This window comes from Zalophus californianus, chromosome 4 (genome assembly GCF_009762305.2).
Source record: "Zalophus californianus isolate mZalCal1 chromosome 4, mZalCal1.pri.v2, whole genome shotgun sequence".
Classification (NCBI taxonomy): Eukaryota; Metazoa; Chordata; class Mammalia; order Carnivora; family Otariidae; genus Zalophus; species Zalophus californianus.
The window spans coordinates 64,463,257-64,485,115 of NC_045598.1; the positions used below are offsets into that span (position 1 = coordinate 64,463,257).

At 43.3% G+C, this 21,859-nt stretch overlaps 1 protein-coding gene across 3 annotated transcripts in view; it reads left to right on the forward strand.

Moving 5' to 3' along the window:
* Window positions 1-21,859, forward strand: part of AK5 (adenylate kinase 5) — a 233,166-nt gene that overhangs the window by 191,771 nt on the left and 19,536 nt on the right. For all 3 annotated transcript variants that reach the window (XM_027584212.2, XM_027584202.2, XM_027584192.2), the window contains exons 11-12: window positions 14,222-14,385; window positions 15,482-15,598. In XM_027584212.2, coding sequence (XP_027440013.1) covers window positions 14,222-14,385; window positions 15,482-15,598 — 281 coding nt within the window. The remainder of the gene's footprint in view (window positions 1-14,221; window positions 14,386-15,481; window positions 15,599-21,859) is intronic.

A 21,859-nucleotide genomic window follows, 5' to 3' on the forward strand; every position in this document is an offset into this window, starting at 1 on the left:
TTCCACTGACCGCTTGCTTGAAGGCAATGATGGCCGTTGGCTGGAGAATGGTTTTTGCTAAATCTCCTAGAAGACAAAGACCATGCCCTGTCTTTTTCTTTTTTTCCCTTCTTTCCGAAGCACCTTTCCGGACACCTGGCACTTAGTAACCGTTCAGTTCAGATCTTTAGAAAGAATGAATGAATGGATTAAAATGGAATGGAAGATATAAAGGCTTCATTGTCAGAAGTAAATATATTAACTTGTCTTCTACCAATAACCTTCTCAGAGTCGTAATGACAAAAGCAGAGGTTCCAACTTGAAAAAAAGTTTTGTTTTGTTTTGTTTTGTTTTTTCAAAAATGGCTTGGCCATTTTTTTTTAAAGATTTTATTTATTTATTTATCTGACAGAATGAAAGAGAGAGAGAGCACAAGCAGGGGGAGTGGCAGGCAGAGGGAGAGGGAGAGACAGGTTCCCCACTGAGCAAGGAGCCCAGGACCCTGGGATCATGGCCTGAGCCAAAGGCAGACACTTAACCAACTGAGCCACCAAGGTAACCCATGGGGCTTGGCCATTTTTAAGAACCAACCATAACTAAGAGACTATTCCTCTGGATGGGTCCTGAAAGATCGATATGGAGTCTTTATAAAGTCTTCCTGGCCCTTTCCCATAGAAACAAAATATAAAAATTCATGCCTTTGGTAAATTTTGCTGAGTAAAGTAGCATGTGGCTTCCCTATCAGAATCAAATTCCAGTCCACCACTATGTAACAGGCATAGATGCCAGGAAGCAAAATACAAAACAAATAGTTAACAAATCATTGACTTTGATGGTACTGATTCCAAGTGTTACCATCATTCAAAGAAGGGAATGTAGACTAAAGTTGATTTAATGTTAAACTGTCCTTGAAGATAGGAGAACAAGAAGAGAAGGAGAATTATTTTTTAATTTTTTTAATGTTCCCATCCCTCAAGGAGCTTATAATCTATTTGATGAGGCAAGAATTGATGTTTATGAAAACTTTAGACTTAATACTGGACAGTGTAGAGTTAACTGACAAAGGAACTATTTAGTGAGTGTTAGCAGGAATGGGAGGACAAAGAAAGCACAATGGCTCAATGGTTGGGAGCCCCTTCCCGGGGAGGCTGAGAACTAAGGGGAGCCTCAGAGAATGGGTGGGACCCCCTAAGCTTGAGAGAGGGCTGAAGAGAGACATCGTTCTTCTCCCCTCCCAGAAGGGAGATGTTAAGTAGGGAACAAATCACAGGAGTAGGAATATGCCCTTCATGGCCCAGGAAGAGGAAGAAGATGGACCAAATCATAGATGCCCTGGATGCAGAGAGATAATGTGATATTGACCAAGGATGAGTCCACGGCTGGTGAGCAGGCTAAGGGAGGACCAGAAGGGAAAAAGTACCCTTGAGGAATTTGTTCTACTTTTATTATTTCCCACTCCCTCATTTCTCTTGGGACTCATGCAGCCAAAATCTCTCCTAAAACAGATTACCAGATTTTTTTTTTAATTTAAGAACTTTTCTTTTTATAAAAATAATACATCTTTGGGGCAACTGGGTGGTTCCATTGGTTAAGCGTCTGCTTTCAGCTCAAGTTAGGATCCTGGAATCAAGCCCACGTCGGGCTCCCTGCTCAGCACGGTGTCTGCTTCTCCCTCTCCTTCTGCCCTTTCCCTGCCCCTCTTGTGCTCTCTCTCTCGATCTCTCTCTCTTGCTCATTCTCTCTCTAAATAAATAATTCAAATATTTTTAAAAAAATACATCTTCATCCTAGAAAACATGTGTCAATCACAACAAATCACCCAAAATCCCAAAGCTTAAAGATTAATACTATTAAGAAGTTGATTTATAGCCCTGTTGTTTCTATGTATATATATATTTTTAAATATATATTCTTCATCAAAATGAGATCATGCAACTTTAAATCCTACTTTTTATACCTAACAAAATATCTTAGGGGCCTTTCCAAGATCCTGAATATACTATGTCATGTCTTGAGGTTTTCTTGCAATTGAACTGAAACAGAAAAACAGAAAAGCACTCAAATCATGAGTGTTCAGCTTGATAAATTTTCCCCAAGTATCACATTCATCTTACCAACATACAGATCAAGAAATTGAACATGACCAACATCCCAGAAGGTTCCTTGTACCCCCTCCTATTCACTGTCCCCTGCAAGGAATACCATTGATATTTTTGAACTTTATAGAAATGGAATCATAGTATATGTATTTGTTTGTATCTGTCCTCTTTCAATACATCATTTTAATGACCACACACTATTTCTTTGAATAGCTATAATTTATTCAGTTTATTCCTATTGTCATGCATTTTTCACCAATTTTTTGCTTTCATTAAAAATTCTCTAATGAATATCTATGTACTAAACAGCGATTTTTTTTCCTTACAATAAATCCACTGACTAAAAAAAATTTAAGACTTTTGACTTATATACCAGATTGCCTTTCTAAAAGATTGTACCAATTTTATATTCCCATCGTAGCAGTAAGACTTCCAATTTCCGTGGTGTGGCCCAAAATTGAACACAAAACCCCAGATGTAATCCAACTAACATCCACTACAAATGTCTCTACCGGTCTTAAATATCCTCACTTCCTTTTACAGTACATAAATAGACTGCAAGTACAAATATCCTCTATGTTCTCTGACAAAGACAGAAATACAGACTGGCAGTGCTGGAAATGACTTTGGAATTTATCTAGTCCAACAAGCTTATTTTCAGACGAGAATACAGAAGCCCAAAGAGGAGAAATGTCAGCGCAACAGATTCCCAGTGAAAAACAAACCAGAAGACCATGTATAGAAAAAAAGCTGCAAAGAAATAAAACAGGGGCGCCTGGGTGGCTCAGATGGTTAAGCATCTGCCTTTGGCTTGGGTCATGATCCCAGGGTCCTGGGATCGAGCCCCATGTCAGGCTCCCAGCTCAGCAGGGAGCCTGCTTCTCCCTCCTCCTCTGCCGCTCCCTTTGCTTGTGCTCTCTCTGTCTCTCTCTCTCTCAAATGAATAAATGAGATCTTTAAAAAAAAAAGGAAGAAAACAAAATATTTCTGGCAGTTACCTTTGGAAAGTATGATTATGGGAGATTTTTCTTTTTACTTTTCTGAATTATTTAAATCTTCAATAAGGAGCATATATTTCTTTGACAGTAGAGAAAAACTATTTTCTTTAAAAGAAGGAAAACATAGAAAGGATAGGCTAAGTTTGTAAATTGCCTACTATATTCATTTAATGCATGTCTAAGATCATAGTGTAAAGTGGGCTACAAAATAGGAAAAAAGGTGGCTTGATAAGTTTAAGATGAATTTGGAAGAGGCAGAATACTCTTCAACAATGAATTCTCAGAATTTAGAGACCTAAATAAGAAGAGCCTGACTGGGGGTGCCTGGATGGCTCAGTCAGTTAAACGTTTAACTCTTGATTTTGGCTCGGGTCATGATCACAGGGTTGTGAGATCAGGCAGACAAACCTGCTTAAGAGTCTCTCCCTCTCCCTCTCCCTCTCCCTCTGCCCCTCCCCTCTCCCTCTCAAAAAAAAAAAAAAAAAAAAAAGGAGCCTGACTGAAGCAACTTTTGGAAGGCTCTAGTCTATAAGCTTGGTGAGTCAGGTCTGGAACAAACCCTGGAGACCTCTGGGTGAAGAAGAAAAGGACAGATTTTTAGTAGTATTTATACCACAATTTGGAAATCCTGTCTCTGTCTCTGTTTGGAGATAGAGTTAGGATGGAGATGGAGCCGAGATGGGGATGGGGTGGGATGGAGGTGGGTGTAGAATGAAGGTGGAATGGAATGGAGATGGGGTGAGGATAGGGATGGGGTTGGGTTGGAGATGGGATTAGAATGGAAACATTTAGGGTGGAGAATGGTTTGTACTAAGAGCTATAGGAGTTCACAGCATCATGTGGTGGAAATGTCTAGGAATCACTGCCTTGGTGCATGCCATTTCCTCTCACCCAAGACCTGAACCTTCCTTGTTTTGTCTCTCTCTCTAAGAGCTAAAGTCATGGAATCCAATTCCAGAGTCTTGTCTTAATTAGACATTTCACATGTCTTTCTGCGCCTATGATAGATTCTGTGAATGGCAGAATCATTGACTGTTCGAGTTGTCACAACAGAGATGAAATCATGTCCCTAAAGTCTCCAGGTTAGTAAGTGGTGGGGCTGATAGGGTTGCTAGTTTTAACAAATACAAATACAAGACGGCTGGTTAATTTCAAATTTTATTTTATTTTTTTAAAGATTTTATTTATTTATTTGAGAGAGAGAGAATGAGAGATAGAGAGCACGAGAGGGGAGAGGGCCAGAGGGAGAAGCAGGGTCCCCGCTGAGCAGGGAGCCCGATGCGGGACTTGATCCCGGGACTCCAGGATCATGACCTGAGCTGAAGGCAGTTGCTTAACCAACTGAGCCACCCAGGCACCCTAAATTCAAATTTTAGATAAACAGTGATGGGGTGTAGTGTAAGCATGTCTGATGTAATAATTAACTGGATGTCAGCTGGCAACCCTATGGGGACATCCTGAAAGCCTGGCTCCTGGTTGACTGAAGGCTGTGCAGTGCATTTCTGAATAGCAGGTCTACCTGATTTCCAGAATGGCCTTACATGTGAGAGGCTGTAGAGCTTAGCAGTTACCAAGGCACAGGTGTGCCCTCAGATACAGATTTTTAACCTGTACAATAGGGTTGCAAATAGCACTTACTTCAAATAGTTGTTGTAAGGATTAAATAACTCTAGCTCTTACATACAGATAAGGCAAGGAAGGTTCAGGACTTGGGTGAGAGGAAAAGACAGGCACCAAGGCTGTGACTCCTAAATATTAACACACACACACACACACACACACACACACACACACACACACACACACTGATAGAACACTTACTAGATCAAATATCAAGCCAAAGCACTGTGAACCAGACATCTTTATCTGAACAGTCTACAGTGACTTCCCAAACACGTCTGTCTCTGAGCCACTTCATTGGGACAAAATAGGCCACAGTCCCCCCTTCTCTTCTCTCAGGCTTGATGCCAAGAAAACAAAAAGTTCCCCTCATCTGCAAAGGAGAGGATGGCCCTGCTATTGATAAGGCAATGAGGATTTTTATTAACAATTGTAACAAGTATTCATTCACAATAGCACCATCATCTCGGCATTATTACATTGTAAATATTAAAGGAAAGATCAACAAAGACTCAGGCAGTGAACACTGGGGAGCTCACAGCACATTGCCTTCTTTAAAGCTTATCTAATCTAGAAGTTCCAAATTGGGTTAATCATCAGAATCATCTGGGGAATTTTTTAAAGATCATCTGATCATCTTTATTTATTATGAAAATATTTTAAACATTCAGCAAAACTGAAAGAATTTTACAGTGAACACTAGTACAGCCACCACCTAGATTCTGCCATTAACATTTTATTAAAACTTGTCTTATCACATATCTGTCCTTCTATCCATCCCTCTATCCAGCCATTAATACATCTTTTTTTTCCTTACACATTTCAAAGTGAAATGCAGATATCTTTATACTTTCCCTGGAGAGCTTTCTAAAACTATAATTTCCCAGGCTTCAACCCCAGTGGTTCACAGATCTACTGATTCGGGAACGTTTTCAATACCCTAGGTGATTTTTCTGCACAGTCAAGTTTGGGAAAGTATCTGTCAGAAGAAGCTAGCTTATGCTGTAGAAACAAATAAACCCACCTAAAAATCTCTGTAGTGTAGAACAACAAAGATGTTTTTTCTTCTTCTTTCTCCTTTTCTTCTTCTTGTTCAGGACTAATACTACATGTTCATCCACAGGTGAGTAGGATTCACTCTGGTAACCATGCTGATGGAGCCCTTACTATCTGAAACATTGCTAGTTTCATGGTGAAGGGACAAGAGACATGGGGAAAACCATGTCCTGGCCATAAAAACCTCTGTCTAGATGTGACTCACATCCACTTCTGCTCATATTTCATTGACCAAAGCACTTGGGAACTCTTAAGTTAAAAAAAGTAGGGGCAAATAATCCTTCCTCAGAGAGGAGCATTGTGGAAGGGAAGTTTGAATATTTAGGAAGAGTAATAAAATGCACACACATAAACACAGAGAGAGAGAGAACTACTAATTTAATCCAGACGTGGGGCGCCTGGGTGGCTCAGTTGTTAGTGTCTGCCTTCGGCTCAGGTCATGATCCCAGGGTCCTGGGATAGAGCCCCACATCAGGCTCCCTGCTTAGCAGGAAGCCTGCTTCTCCCTCTCCCACTCCCCCTGCTTGTGTTCTCTCTCTCTCTGTGTCAAATAAATAAAAAAATCTTTAAAAAAATTTTAATCCAGACTCTTCAATTCACAGACAAGGAAGCCAGCATCCAAAGAGGCAAAATCTCCCAAGGTCTCCCAGGATCACTCAGCTAGTTCAATGCAGGAATGGCCTAGAACCAAAGTCGGCTAACTCCCAATGTCACGTACAGGGCCACCTCCCATTCCCTGAAGCTCTCAGCTTGTTTACCATTCATTCATTCACTGATCTAACAACTACTGAGTGCCCACTATACACCAGGCCCTGATACAGAAGGCATATCACCTGCCATCAAAAAGTTCATGGTCACATGTGAAGTTTTTCCATATAACCTGCAGCTGACCCTGTCACTGGCATATTTTATCCTATTCACCAAATAACCTGAAGCAGCAGTGCATTTCAGAACCTAATAGAGATATTGTCTTTGAGGATAAAGATCTATTTTTCTTAGTTGTTTCCAGCCAGACAGTCACTTCTCAGCAACAGCCTGCTGAAACTCAGCATGGTGATACAGCTCATCCCAGATACAGAAGGCTGAAAGTGACTCATAGCCCTACAGTGGTTGGGGATCACTCCTAGGGCACGGTCAGTTCATGATCCGAAGGAATAGTAGCTTTTCTCGGAAAGGAATCATTCAGTTACAAAAACCTAAACCCAACCTTGGAGCACATTTTCATTTAGGGAGAAAGAAGAATTCTAAAGGTAGGAATCGAATGGATTTTTAAACTCTGATGACTATGTAAAAATAGGATAGTTTGATATGCAAAAGATATTTGATACCTTCACAAGCTATAACTGTGAAGACGGTCCATCTTTAAAGATGTTAAAATAGTATCACAATATAAAAGTGCTGTTCCCTAATTTGTAATTAAAGAGGTTGAACCTCAAAGAGGATAAGTGACTTGATCGGTATCCCCTAACTAGATACAGGTATGAGATATAAACCCGGAACTTGAGTCCTTTGGTCCAATGTTTCTTTGATATGAAAGGAAATCGAGTTGTCACTTTTGTGGGGCCACAAGACTCCTAGACATTGGCCCTACTGAACAGTTGCCTGTGACACCATGCAAGGTTCTGTGGGGATATCAACAAAAATAAAGCAGTCTCTACTCTTTGTGAGCTTCAGCCTAGCAAAGGAAGGAAGAAAATGTGGGCAAAATATGTGTCCTGGAAGCCAGTAGGACAGAGAGAAGAGAGAAGCCAGTAGAAGAGAGAATTCTAAGATGTTTATCAATGGTATTAAATGCTACTAAAGGGACGAAACAGTAAAGACTAGAAGAAGGTCATTAAATTATATGGCAATTACACAATCACTCTTGAACTCTAAAAGAGCAACTTCAGAGAGTGATGAGAGCAGGATGGGGCTTGCAAGAGGACAGGGAGTCAGTAAAAGAGAGGGAAATGGAAACAGTTTTAGGATGCCGAAAAAAAATAGGAAAGAATATAAAAATAACTAGAGGATGCAGACAATGGTAGAAATATTTTCATTTGGATTGGAAAGAAACCAGCCTATTGTTACACAGAAGAGAGATAAGATGGTGCCAACTGAGAGGAGTACATTTAATGTGGACAAGAAAGAGGAGCAAGTTTTTGGAGCAAGAAGGAGGTGAGGATCCTTTCATAATCAAATAATTTATTCTTGGGAAGGATGGATGAAATAGGTGATGAGGACTAAGGAGTGCACTTGTGATGAGCACTGGGTGATGTGTGGAAGTGTTGAGTCAGTATATTGTACATCTGAAACTAACATAACACTGTGTGTTAACCCTACTGGAATTAAAATAATAAAAAAATAAAAAATTTATTCTTTGTTCCACGATTATGAAGCGTCTATTGTGTTTCGCACTATGTTTGGGCACCAGAGTGAGCAAAGCATACCTGTAGCCTATGCTTGTGAAACATCGAGTCCAATATGGAAGACAGACCTTAAGTAGATGGTAGACAGAGAGATGAGAGAGAGTCATTATACTGTGAAAAGTGCTGTCAAGGAAAATGCCATGGTGCTACAAGAGTCAAAGCAGAGAAGTCAACCTTCAGCTGAATAGTTGTATAAAATAGTCTTCCAAACAAAAGAAAGGAGGGATGGAAGACAAAAGATGAAGACACATATGATTTGAAAATGTTGAGGAAAGAAGATAATCTTCACCTTCCTAGTGAATAGGATTAAAAATACTTGTAAGAATGGGGCACCTGGGTGGCCCAGTCGTTAAGCGTCTGCCTTCAGCTCAGGTCATGATCCCAGGGTCCTGGAATCGAGCCCCTCATCGGGCTCCCTGCTCCGCGGGAAGCCTGCTTCTCCCTCTCCCACTCCCCCTGCTTGTGTTCCCTCTCTCGCTGTGTCTCTCTCTGTCAAATAAATAAATAAAATATTTAAAATAAATAATATTTGTAAGAATAAGAATATGTTTGAGTATGTTGGAAGAATATGTTGGAAGATTTGAGGACGATGGGGAAATATTAGAATCCATCCATGGACATCCAATTTGGTATCAGCAAAAGAGGAATATATTTACACAGAAGCAGTAGAAGCTATTTTGAAGTTAGAAAGCATGACCCAGTTGGCTTGGTTCTCTGGCTTTCTCAAGGAATCTTTAGCAACCTGGAGTAGATGCACATAAAGTTGGGCACAGAGTAGTTGGTGGTTCTCATGGCAGCCACAACAGAATTCAATGGGGTCAAAGGATTCACAGCTATTAGAAAGGGCCTGGTGGGGGCGCCTGGGTGGCTCAGTCATTAAGCGTCTGCCTTCGGCTCAGGTCATAATCCCAACTTCTGGGATCAGGCGCCGGTCCTGGGATCAAGCCCCACTTCAGGCACGGAGCCCGCTTTGCCCTCTCCCTCTGCCTGCTGCTCCCCCTGCTTGTGTGCTCTCTCTCTCTGTCAAATAAATAAAATCTTAAAAAAAAATTGAAAGGGCCTGATGTCCAGCTGGCTAAGGAGGTAAGTGGTCCAAAGGGAATGGACCAACTCAATGAGGTCACAAAGAGGGCAGAGAACAAGCTGAGAAGTGAGGTCAAGGGAAAAGAAAAAGGGGAGAGAAAGACACGAGCAGAGTGGAATGACAGACCCACACCATAAGGAACTCTCAGTTTCTGCCAGATCAATAGGGAGCTAAAATTGGGTCAGTGATGCAGGTCATTGGTGCTGAAGAGGTTTAAAGAATGCTGAGGCTCGGGTGGGAATGAGGGCCTGGAAAACTTTGTTGATGACAGTTAGAACCCAGAGAACGCTGTGCCTTACAGGAAATAAACTTTGTTGAGTTTTCTAAATCAGATACGTGTATGTGTGTGTAAACACAGATGCTGGTATGTATCTTAATTACCTACAAATGGTCTGGACATCCCTAAGTAATGGCTAATCCCCAAATGTTAGATTATGTGTAATTCAAACCCCGATACGCTGGATGACACCCTGCAGGTGTAACTCTGGAAGAACTAGCAGGATGAGGAGCCTTCCCTTTTTATACGTAACATTTACCAAGTACCAATCTTTGGCCAGAGCGATGGGGACAAGGAGAGTTTTTCATGAGATGTGGGACAAAGGGACAGATTTCAGAGGCTTTTCAAACGTAGACTCAGCTTTTCAAAGTTGTCTAAGAACTGGTCAGGAATGGGAGAGAAGGAGGAAAGAGCGTCTAAGGTGGAATGAGGCAGAGAGTTGGTTCTCATTTCCCTTCATTTTACGGATGAAGAAACTAAGGCTCAGGGAAAGTCAGACTCCCCTGTAGCCACACGACTTGTAAGGGGCAGAGCTGAGGTTTTATTGACTGATCTGCCTGCCTGGTGCCCTTCCCAGTACATTACTCTCCTCGCCTTCCTGCCATTCTCCACAGGACCTCCTCACACTCCAAACCACTGGACTAAAGATACCCAGCTCACCCCTCATGCTCCTCTTTTCCACCTTTCCCCTGTGTCAGTGAATTGTGCACACTCATTGATTCCTGCCAGGGCGAGGAGTCCCTTCCAGTGTTTGTGCGATGGTGTTTACAGACCCGGCTCATCGGCCTGTCTCACTGCGGTGGTGCTGGGTTCACCTGCCAGCCTCCCATTGGACTGCGTTCTCTGATGGAAAGGACAGGGCCTCGGAGTCTTTCTACTCTCAGTGCTTCTCACAGCACCTGACCCCGACTGGCTGCCCAGCAGATGTTAGTCAAATGAAGAGCTGTATTAATAGGCTTCATTCCAGGTGGCGCCCTACAGTTAACAAGATACCGTAAAATGCCAACAAAGGACATTATAACCAGCTTTATGCCATTACTATTTGAAATATTTAAAGATAAAAGTGTAATAGAAACTTACATACTTGCATTTGTTTGGATGGAGGGTTCAACTAATTCTCCACCTGACATCATGGTTTGTTTGGTCTTTTCTTCCTGAGCCCAGAATGTGCTAACACACACCAGCTTTGCCACCCCATCCTGACGCCAAGCACCCTGCCACAGCTGCTTTGGAGGCAGGTCTTCTCTTGCAGGACCCAGCCAATGAAGCCAGGAGTTGGCTCCTAAGAGGGGATTGGCTGATGGATCAAGGAGCTGCCTCCTTGCAGAGGATGGCTCCGGGAAATAGCACACTGGAGAAGGGGGCCAGGTGGGCGTGTGAGGTGATGCAGCTTTCAGCTGCACCTCAAAGAACAACAGGGACTCCGGGTTGGCAGCTCTTCTGCAGGGCCTCCTTCTGTATAGCTCTGTTGGAACCTCAGTCGGTGAGGGGGGGCGGTGGAGACCTACTAGCTGTGACCTGAGAGTTCCCAGTATTTCTGCTTGCACAATATAGTGCCTTAGGCTTTCCATGGAAAAAGTATTAAATTATATTGGAGGTTGAGAAGAAAGATTTCTCAACTTTTTTTTCTTTTGTTGTGTTGACGACCCCTTCAAAAACGGGATCCATATCGCAGACACTGTGTGAATGACACCACGAGGTCTTGCGTATAGGGTCACTCGGGGCTGTGAGCCTTGAGTAATGATCCACCAGAAGTCAGTGAGATGACAGGAAATGTGACAACTCCTCATCTGCCATCAGTCATCTTGTCACCCGAGAACACAGCCCACTCGTTCTGATATGTGGCACCTCAAAAGATTTTTTTTCCATTATAACAAATTATCCTGGAGGGATAGCAAGGCCCCATTGTTTTTTATTTAAAAGTCGTAAGGCCTCGAAGATGTGCAAGTGACATGATATGAAAATTCATATTTCTCCTCGCAGTTTCTGTGCCTTCACCGCAGTGATAAAAATCACTTTGTTCTCCAGTTGGAAGCCATGGGAAGAATCAAGGCATTGTGTGGATTACTTAAAATTCCACTGTGCCTGCACCATTGGGCCAAAGAATGCTGAGAATTTGCCGCTGTTGGTCCACAAAAGGCTCCTAAGTGGGGCAGGGCTGCCGCTGAACACAGCTGTTGTTCATTTGAGCTGAAGATTTTTAATTGCCTTTGCGTCAAAATTTATTAAATAACATTTTAGAGGAACAAAAACTGTAATAGTCGGATTCGTGGAATGCTGAAGGAAGAAAGTCATTAGAGCGCCGCATTTTTGCCTTGTAAGCCGAGTCTGAAAATACCTTTTCCACATGACTGGCTTCCAGCCATCCCAAGAGAAGGGTTTCCAGGTGAATCCGGCCACAGAAGCCCCGGAGGCTTCTGCAGGGGCTCAGCCCCTCGTCGTCCTTACTCCTTTATCTGGAAGCACTTCGTGCCTGAGTGACCTCTTGTTGCCATACTCCCCCTCCATTTCTATTATCGTAGGAGACGGGTCCTGGTGCTCAGAGCGAGTGTGGCACTAGCTGGGGACCAGCTGCTCCTCCTGAGTGGTCTGCCTTCCTTTTGTGAGCCTCTGTAACCGGTGCTTTCCTGTTCTGTCTAGCCCACCCACGACAGTCCCGTGAGGTGTCGGAACCCTTCCCGATGAGCGGACAGTGGAAGGTAGAAAACGTGGACCTTTCCTTTATTTTCTGCCAAGGCAAAGGAGAGAAAAGACGAGGCCCTTCTAACAAGGAACAACAACTAAGCTTCCCTCAAGAGGGAAGTTGCTAACTGTCCTGAGAAAGGCGTTTTGAATATGAAGAGAGGCGAACCAGGGAAATGGTGGAATAAGTCATAAATCCTCACTACCATGTTAACATCTCCACCACATTTTGCATTTTAGCGTTCAATATTCCCTCTAACAGGAAAAAGTTCAGTTCCTCAGGCACTTATGAAGCACCTACTGTGTACAAGGTGCGATACTAGTGAGGGACCTGGAGGCCAAGTGGCGGACAGGCTGAGGGCACCCATGTGCTGTCGAAACCACTCCCTCCCACAGAGGGGAGGGGAGGCAGGACTGATTCCTGGCAGAAAGGGCAAGCAACTGATGGAGGCCTAAGAGATGAAGAGGATCTCAATAGTTAGAGGAGGAAGGAAGGGCCTACGAGGCTGAAGATCTGGGAGAGCAAAAGCATGGTGGCCTGGAAAAATATGTCTTGTTGCAGGGAGAGTATGCAGCTGGACATGCCAGTGTTAGACGAGGATCAGAAATGAAACAAAAAAAGAAAGGTTGGAGAGCTTAAACTAGATTCTGAAAGGTTGAAATGCCACGCTAAGGGGTTTGGATCTTATCCTGTGGGGACTGGGAAGCGGTTGAATGCTCTGGAGCTCGGAAGCGTCAATGCTTTTCAGGCGAATCACCCTGCTAGCAGGTCTGCTGGACTCCAGAGCCTCACCCACTGTCCCGTGCGGAGGCGGAATTACTCTTGAGGACCTGCTCTTCCTACAGACAAGCCTGGCTAGCAGGGAAGAGAGAAGGAAATGCCTCTAAGAGCCAGAGTCAGGCTTCACATCCTTGACTTGCTACAAACCAGCCGTGCAGCTATGGCAGTCGAGTTAATTCTCTGTGCCTCTGCTTCCCCATCTATAAAATAAGGGCAAGAGTGCCTGCCTCTTAAGATTATTTTAAATTAATACATGAAATGCTTAGAACAGTGGGTGGTACAGTAAGCTCCTGATAAAGGTTAGCTATGATTTTACATCTGAAAAGAATATCTTACAACTTAGCAATTGGTTGAAATTGGGGTGAGGGAAGGCAAGAGAAAGAGTCAAGGGTATAATGCTCATCCAAGGAATATGGCTCATACTCAGAACTAATAATAATATTCAGAAAACAGCAGGAAAAAAATCTTACTGAAGTACATTCTACAAAATAATCTTCAAAAGTGTCGAGGAAACATGAAGAAATTTATTCTATATGGAAGGAGACCAGAAGGACCTGACAACTAAAGGCAATGCTTGATTCTGAATTTGACCCATTGGCTTCAAAGGACATTACTGGGACAAATCCACTGAAATCTGAATGGGTTCTGAAGATGTAGTTATGTAGCAAGATGTGCTTAGCTCCTTGTCTGGAGGCAATGAAACCAAAGTGTTCTGTAGTGATGAGGCATCAGGTTGGCTACTTACTCTCAAATATTTCAGGAAGTTCTTCATTCTCTACTGATAATTCTTCTCTACAGTTGGGATTGTTTGGAAATGAAAACAATGTATTTTAAAAATTAATAGCTAAGATTTGTTGAGCACCCACTGTGTACCTGGCACCGTGGTCAGTGCTTTGCCCATGAGCATATTCAGTTCCCCAGGAAACTTCTCTTTCATCTCTACCAAAAGAGTCCTGCGCCCCTCCCCAGTGCCCCTGGAGCAGCATGAACTCTCCCCACTAGAACACTACAGTAGCTACCTACTAACTGCTTGTTGTGTATAACGCCCGCCAATCCCCCTGCCCTGGATAGCCCACTCTTTGAGGGCAAGGAATGTTCCCCCTTCTCCACTGTATCCACAACTCCCAACACAGCTCCCTATAAAGCATAAGTACCCCATATGTGCTTGGTGAATGAAGTGCATAGACTTGTACACCATGGAGACTTGGGACAGGTGTCTGATACATGACTCCTTTTCTAGGTGGCCCGGGCTCTGGCAAAGGCACACAGTGTGAAAAGCTGGTGGAAAAATATGGATTTACACATCTCTCGACTAGTGAGCTCCTGAGTAATGAGCTGGCATCAGAATCTGAAAGAAGCAAATTGATCAGAGACATCATGGAACGTGGCGACCTGGTACCCTCAGTAAGCAACAGCTGCTTTCCCTGGTGGGAGGCGGGGGTGGATATTTGGGAGTGTTGCAGTTAGTGTAAGCTGCTGGAGAAAAGAAGCCCCAAAAGACAATAGCTACATTTTATTTCTCCCTGATGTGAAAGTCAAGAGGCAGGTGGAGGGTCCATAGCAGAGACCCATCTGCCAGACCATGTCCCGGCCCAGGTTCCTTCCACTCTGTTGCTCTGCCAGCCCCTCGAGTGTTAGCCTATCTCATATTCTCCCAGGAAACTGGTCCCCACGTTAGTGTTAAAACCTTCAAAGCCGAGGTGAGCATGCTGCAGCAGAGCCTATAATTAGAACCCTTTGGAAAATAGAAAATAATGTTTTAGTCTAGTTCTGGAAAGTATGATAGCATTATCTTGCAATCTGGTATCTTCCTTAGATAGTTTAAGTAAAGAATATCCCTTTCATGCATCTTTTTTCCTTTCAAATCACCATCCGTCTCTGAGCTGATGGATGCCATAGGTATCAAAAAATATTCATTCCTGCCCTATGAGGGCCCATGCTAGGCTCTGTAATTAGGGCTTGTATAGTGCAGGCTGTATTAGCTAACAGAGCTTTATGCTTCCTCTTCAACCAGCTACCGTCCCTAGCAATTCTCTCAAGTCAGTGAATATCAACTGTTATAAAGTATTTACTGGAAAAAATCAACAGAGAAGCACATTCTATACCATGTTTTGCCTAGTTTTAAACTGCCATTATGTTTAATTTATGGAGTGTTACCATATGAAATACAGCCACTATATTTCATCTATTCTAAGATGCTATTTTAAGACACCCCAGTAAAATATAACTGATAAACTATTCCATATATAACTATATACCAGCACAAAAAAAACCACTATTAAACTGTGACTGATTGTAAGATAGCTACCAATTTCATAGACAATAAAATGTGGGGGGAAAGTGAACCTAAGAGTGGATGAAATATGATACATTTCTTTTGGCTGTTAATCTTATCTGAACCTTTCTCCCTTCCAAAATGGGATGACTAGTGGAGATGGGTAGTAATGCTAGTGTTGTTCTGTACAGAGCTCAGATCCTGACCACTGTCTCTCTGCTCCAGGGCATCATTCTGGAGCTCCTGAAGGAGGCCATGTTGGCCAGCCTCAGTGACACCAAGGGCTTCCTGATTGATGGCTATCCCCAGGAAGTGAAGCAAGGGGAAGAGTTCGGACGTAGGGTGAGCTGTTTTTATGGAGATCTTCCCAGAAGGAAAATAAGGGACATCATTGAGGTTGGGGGATAAATTCAAGTTTATCCCTCTCCTAATTACATTAATCAAACTTTCAGTTGCAAATGGCAAAAACTCAACACAAACTGACCAAAAAAGAAAGGAGTGGGGTAGGTGGACGATGGTACTGGATTTATTGGCGCAAGTAACTAAAATGTCCAGGAGTGGTTCACACTTGGTTGGACCCATGTATCCAGATTTGTCCATCCCTTGTGTGCCTTTCTCCATCTCTTGGATTCCGGTCTTATATTTCACCATCTAAATGATCTCAGAGAGAGTGTTTTCCTTTTCCAATGTGGGCATCAGATGACCCAGGGTAGTGTTTCATTATCCTGGATTAGGTCATGAGCCCATCGCTGAACCAATCACTGTGGCCAAGGGGAAGATGGGAGGGCGTATAATGGAATATCTAGGAATACACTGATTCATCCTGGAAGACCAGGCTGGGGATGGGAAGGGAGGAGGGAGCACCATCCCTGAAGCACTTGGACTGAGAAAGGGCAGGGAAATTACCCAAGAAAGAATAGGGATGCCCTTAGAAGCCAGAAAGGGAATTGTTGCTGGACAGGCAGAGTCAAATATATGCACTGCTCCAGCCTCCCAGCATCCAACCTCCCCAAGTCCCTCCGTCTCCTAGTGAAGCAGGTGGGGCAGGGCCACTCACAGGGGAACAGTAGTAAATAAAAACCATCGTTAACTATCCTTTACTGAACCTACTCTGGGCTCACTCTGGTGTTACACACTGTACATCCATTTACCTCTAAAGTCCAAGCAAGGGGGAAACAATCGTCCCCAGTTATTAAACAAAGATTCCAGAGCTCACAAGAATTCATATTTATCTAGATAGCTCTTTAGACTAGTTTTAAGACATTTTCATATTTTATTTCACATATTTTTAATAACCTTTTTAGATAGATAGAGGAGGTATTTTCTTCATGTTAAAGGTGATGAATTTAGCCCAAAGAGATTACCTGACTTGCCCACAGTCACATGGCCGGTAAGTGACAACTGCTGGTAGGATGAAGATTCCAGAGCCCATCTCCATCCATCTCTAACACTGCAATGTGGATTACAGTGAATCGGACTTGTGTGTCTCCTGGAGGTTAGTCTGACTTTCTGAGCCTGTTTGATTGAACTTCCTTAGGTAGTATCTGAATATTTAAAGGCCAGTTGCTCACCTTCCCCTACATTTCCTGCCCGCAACCAAAGTCAAAGAAAAAATGTGCTGGCCTAGTTGGCAAGAGTGGGCTGAGCCCACCAGGGCTGTCCCTCGGCTCTGGAGCCTCCAGCACAAGGTGGGAGTAGCAGAGCCTGTGACTCTGGTGGTTCCAGGCAGTTCCCAGTGGGGGGGCGCTCACAGCCAGTATTCTACTGAGCTTTCTCCTGCACAACAAACCACTTTAAGAGCTCAAACTTAGATATACATCAACTACTTTAAAAAAAAAAAAAATGGAATTGGGAAGATTGCGATACTTTTTTTAAATATCATGATAAAATACCCATAACATAAAAGTTAACATCTGAACCACTTTTAAGTATAGAGTTCAGTAGTGTTATGTGTATTTGCGTTGTTGTGCAACCAGTCTCAAGAAGTCTTTTGTTCTTGGAAAACTGAAATTCTACACCCATTAAACAACAACTCCCTGTCTCTCTCCCCCCCTGCCCCAGCCACTGCAACCACCATTCTACTTTTAGCTCTATGAATTTGATGACTCTAGGGACCTCTTCTAAGTGGAATCAGCCTGATTTGTCCTTTTGCGGTTGGCTTATTTCACTTAGCATCATGTCCTCAAGGTTATTCATGTTGTAGCACATGTTACAATTTCCTTCCTTTTTAAGGCTGAAGAATATTTTGTTTATCCATTCATCCATGAACAGTTACTTGGGTTGCTTCCACTCTTCAGCTATTGTAACTAATGCTACGAACATGGATGTACAAATCTCTCTTCAGGACTTTGCTTTCAACTCCTTTGGATATATATATATATATATATACAGAAGTGTAATCACTGGAGCGTCTGGTAATTCTATCACACACCACCTACTGTAGCCGCTGTGCCATTTTACATTCCCAGTAGCAGTGCACGAGCGTTCCAGCTTCTCTACATCTTCACCAACACCTGTTATTTTCTGGGGGTTTTGGGAGGAGCCACCCTAATGGGCATGAGATGATCTCTTATTGTGATTTTGGTTTGCATTTTCCCAAAGATTGAATGAAAGATGTTGAGTATCTGTTCATGTTCTTGTTGGCCATTTATATATCTTCTTTGGAGAAATGCCTACTCACATCCCTTGCCCATTTTGAATCAGGTTGTTTGGTTTCTTGTTATTGAGTTGTAGGAGTTATTTATTTATCAGATATATAATTTGCTAATATTTTCTCCCATTCTGTATGTTGCCTTTCGTTCCATTGATTGTGTCCTTTGGTGCACAGGTTTTTTTTAAGATTTTATTTTTTTAGTAATCTCCACACCCACCATGGGGCTCGAACTCACAACCCCAAGATCAAGAGTCGCATGCTCCACTGACTGAGCCAGACAGGCACCCTGATGCACAGAAGCTTTTTATTTTGATATAGTCTAATTTATCTGTTTTTGCTTTCATTCCCTGTGGGGGTTTTTTTGAAGATTTTATTTATTTATTTGACAGAGAGAGACAGCTAGAGAGGGAACACAAACAGGGTGAGTGGGAGAGAGAAGCAGGCTCCCCTGCTGAGCAGAGAGCCCGATGCGGGGCTCCATCCCAGGACCCTGGGATCATGACCTGTGCCGAAGGTAGATGCTTAACGACTGAGCCACCCACGCTCCCCATGTTCCCTGTGTTTTAATGTCATGTCCAAGAAACCACTGCCAAATCCAATGTCATGAAGCTTTTCTCCTATTTTCTTTAAGAATTTTATAGTTTTAGTTCTTACATTTAGGTCTTTATTCATTTTGACCAATTTTTGTATATGGTGCAAAGTAAGGGTCCAGTTTCATTCTTTCACATGTGGATATGTGGTTTTCCCAATACCATTTGTTGGAAAGACTGTTTTTTCCCCAGCTGAGTGGTCTTGACACCCTTGTCAAAAATCATTTGACCATCTATGTAAGAGTTTATTTCTGGGCCCTCTATTCTATTCCATTGGTCTATATGTCTGTCTTTATGCCAGTACCACACTGTTTCTATCACTGTGACTTTGTAATAAGTTTTTAAGTCAGGAAGTGTGAGACCTCTAACTGGGCTCTTTTTCAAGATTGTTTTGCCTATTGAGGAAACCTTGAGATTCCATGTGAATTTTAGGATGGGTATTTCTATTTCTGTAAAAAAAAAAAAAAAAAAAAAGCCAATGCCATTAGGACTTTGATAGGGGTTGCTTTAAATCTGTAGATCACTGTGAGTGGTACTGACATCTTAACCATATTGAGTCTTCTGTAGATTGTTTTACATTTTAGCCTCTTCTAGTCTTTTAGCCAAGCCGTGGATAAGGTTCCTGGGGATACAGCTTGAATAACTGAGTAACAGGGAAATGTCTTCTACACGACTTCAGAAACAGGGCCTTGGCAAGTCTAGAGGATGGAGAGAGGGTAGAGAGGAGTTGTTGTGGGCTCAGGCCCTTGACAGGCTGCCTGCTAGCAGGGATTGGCGGTTGTGGAAGCACACCATTCAAATACAGTGGGAGATACCCTGTAACGGCAACAGGGCCCACGGTGTTTCCTAAGCTTCAGGCTTCATGGTGACAGCACGCTTCTAGGTGATTTCACACTTACTTTGCCTGTGAACTTAAGGTCCGAAGAGCCCTGGGAGGGTCTCCAAGAGAGTCAGGACAGGTCATGCAGTAGCTTGGAAGTGCTGGGGGAAAATGTCTTTGAAAAGTCTACTTTTCTAAATTGTTCTTTTGAAGCCCCCAAATGGTCCAGTGTGGTAAGGAAGATGTATGGTAAGGATGAGCGTCTCTCTCTTTTTTTTTTTTTGTCAACTACTATGTGCAAACAACAATTATAAAAGTTATAATCCGTATTCTCCCTTGGGGATTTTTATGACTGGAGGCAAATCCCTGATTTTAGGCCTGTGGGGTTCCAAACTGTTTTGAGCAGTGGCATTCATGTAGAGCTCCTTTAAAGCATGTCAGTCAAGTGGTCCGGAGTTCAAAAAGCTGAATCTTGCCTCTGTCCGATATTAGTGTGACAGGTCACTCAACTTCAGCCTCCTCCTCTGGACAATGGAGGTAAAAACACACCTGCCAAACCCTAATTCGAGGATTCTGTGAACATTGAATGACATAACTACATAAATGTGTTTTCTAAACTATAAAAGGCTATAAAATATTATCTCAATTAGGGTCACTTTTTTTTTTTGAGAGAGAGAGAGCGTGGTCACATGCAGGAGGAGGGGCAGAGGGAGAGGAAAAGAGAGAATCATAAGTAGACTCCACGCTCAGCACAGAGCATGACACGGGGGGCTTGATCTCACAACGCTGAGATCATGATCTGAGCCGAAATCAAGAGTCGGACACTTAACCAACTGAGCCACCCAGGTGCCCCAGAGTCACTTATTTTTTTTTTTTTAAGATTTTATTTTATTTATTTGACAGAGAGAGAGAACATGAGAGAGGGAATACAAGCAGGGGGCGTGGGAGAGGGAGAAGCAGGCCGCCCGCTGAGCAGGGAGCCCGATGCGGGGCTTGATCCCAGGACCCTGGGATCATCACCTGAGCCGAAGGCAGTCACTCATTTTTTTTAATCACACCTCACACAAATCTGTAAATCCCGATTTGGTCAAACCTTTCTCCTTTGCTTATAACCCAGGTAGCATGAAGTAAAGGTTTTACATGGCTAGTGGTCTGTCCCTGGCCTTTGGCATATATGAATTCAAAAACCCATATGATTTCCCCCAAAGTAAAGCAGAACTCCCCCTCCCACTGTGGGCCCCATTCAGACAGGCATTAGAATGTGGCAGAGGGGCACCTAGGTAGCTCAGTCGGTTAAGTCTGCCCTGGGCTCAGGTCATGATCTCAGGGTCCTGGGATCAAGCCTCAGCTCCCAGTTCAGTGCAGAGCCTGCTTCTCCCTCTCCCTCTCCCTCTGCCCCCCCCCCCCGCTTGTGCTCTCTCTCTGTCTCTCGATCTCTCTCTCAAATAAATAAATAAAATCTTAAAAAAAAAAAAAAAAGGAATGTGGTAGAGAAGAAAGCTTACTGGAACTCAGGAGTGAGAAAGAGTCATTAGCGTGGTGACCAGGCAGTTTCAACCAATGTTAAAATTCATGATGCCATTTCAAAAAATACACAAGTGCCCAGTTTCATTAATGAACAGATGACCTACCTTGAGAGGTCTACAAAAACAGTCTTTTACACACTGCTGGGAGGAGTTTGCAAAGGTCAAGCATGGTATTGATTTGTCCCTGGGTACAGTGACCTTGGAAGATTCTAATGTCCCTTACTTAGGCTGTATGCAAGGGAATACATCCAACCTTCCAAAGCAACTACTTGCTTTAAACTTGACCAGAAGAACAAAGATGCTAAAAATACACAGAATGAGCCGCTCTTGATTCATTTATGCTCCTGCAGGGACCCCATTGTTTGTAGAGCCCCCTCCAAATTTACAGGCAAGGAATTAATTCGAAATTTGGCAAAGACAGCTGAAGCTGACATTCTCATCCTGGTGGCTGCTCTCAGCTGGGATGAGCGCTCATCCCAACTCAATCCCAAGATGCAGCGAGAGCCAGCTTCCGCAAAATATAATGGCCTCTCACACCACCCACTTCCTTTCCCACTGTCTTGCCCTCCTCTCCTGGCCCTGTTTGGCCCACCAGGCATCTGGCCTGAGCCCCCTCCTGAAGGAGAAGTCCACGAGGGTGAAGTCACCAGGCTTTGGAGCCACACAGAGCTGACTGAGGACTGTCATTAACAGTCCTCAGTGGCTTTGGGCAAGTTAACCTCCCTGAACTTCCATTTCCTCTTACTCAGAAGAGAGATAATACTTCCCGGCAGGAAAAGGGCTAAACGGGCTAAAGGGATGGCTGTAGGTAAAGCCTATTTGCTTGCAGGATGCCAACCGCCCCTACAGGACCCTGGTGCTCTAACAGGGATCCCCTGAATACCCAAAGGCTATGAAGAACCCAATTCTGCTGTGGCAGAATTCCAGGGATACCAGCAGGATGATACTGGGGGCAGGGAGGTGTCGCCAAGTGTCCGTGAGTCATTCAGACAAGGGCAGAGTGCTCTCCTGGTC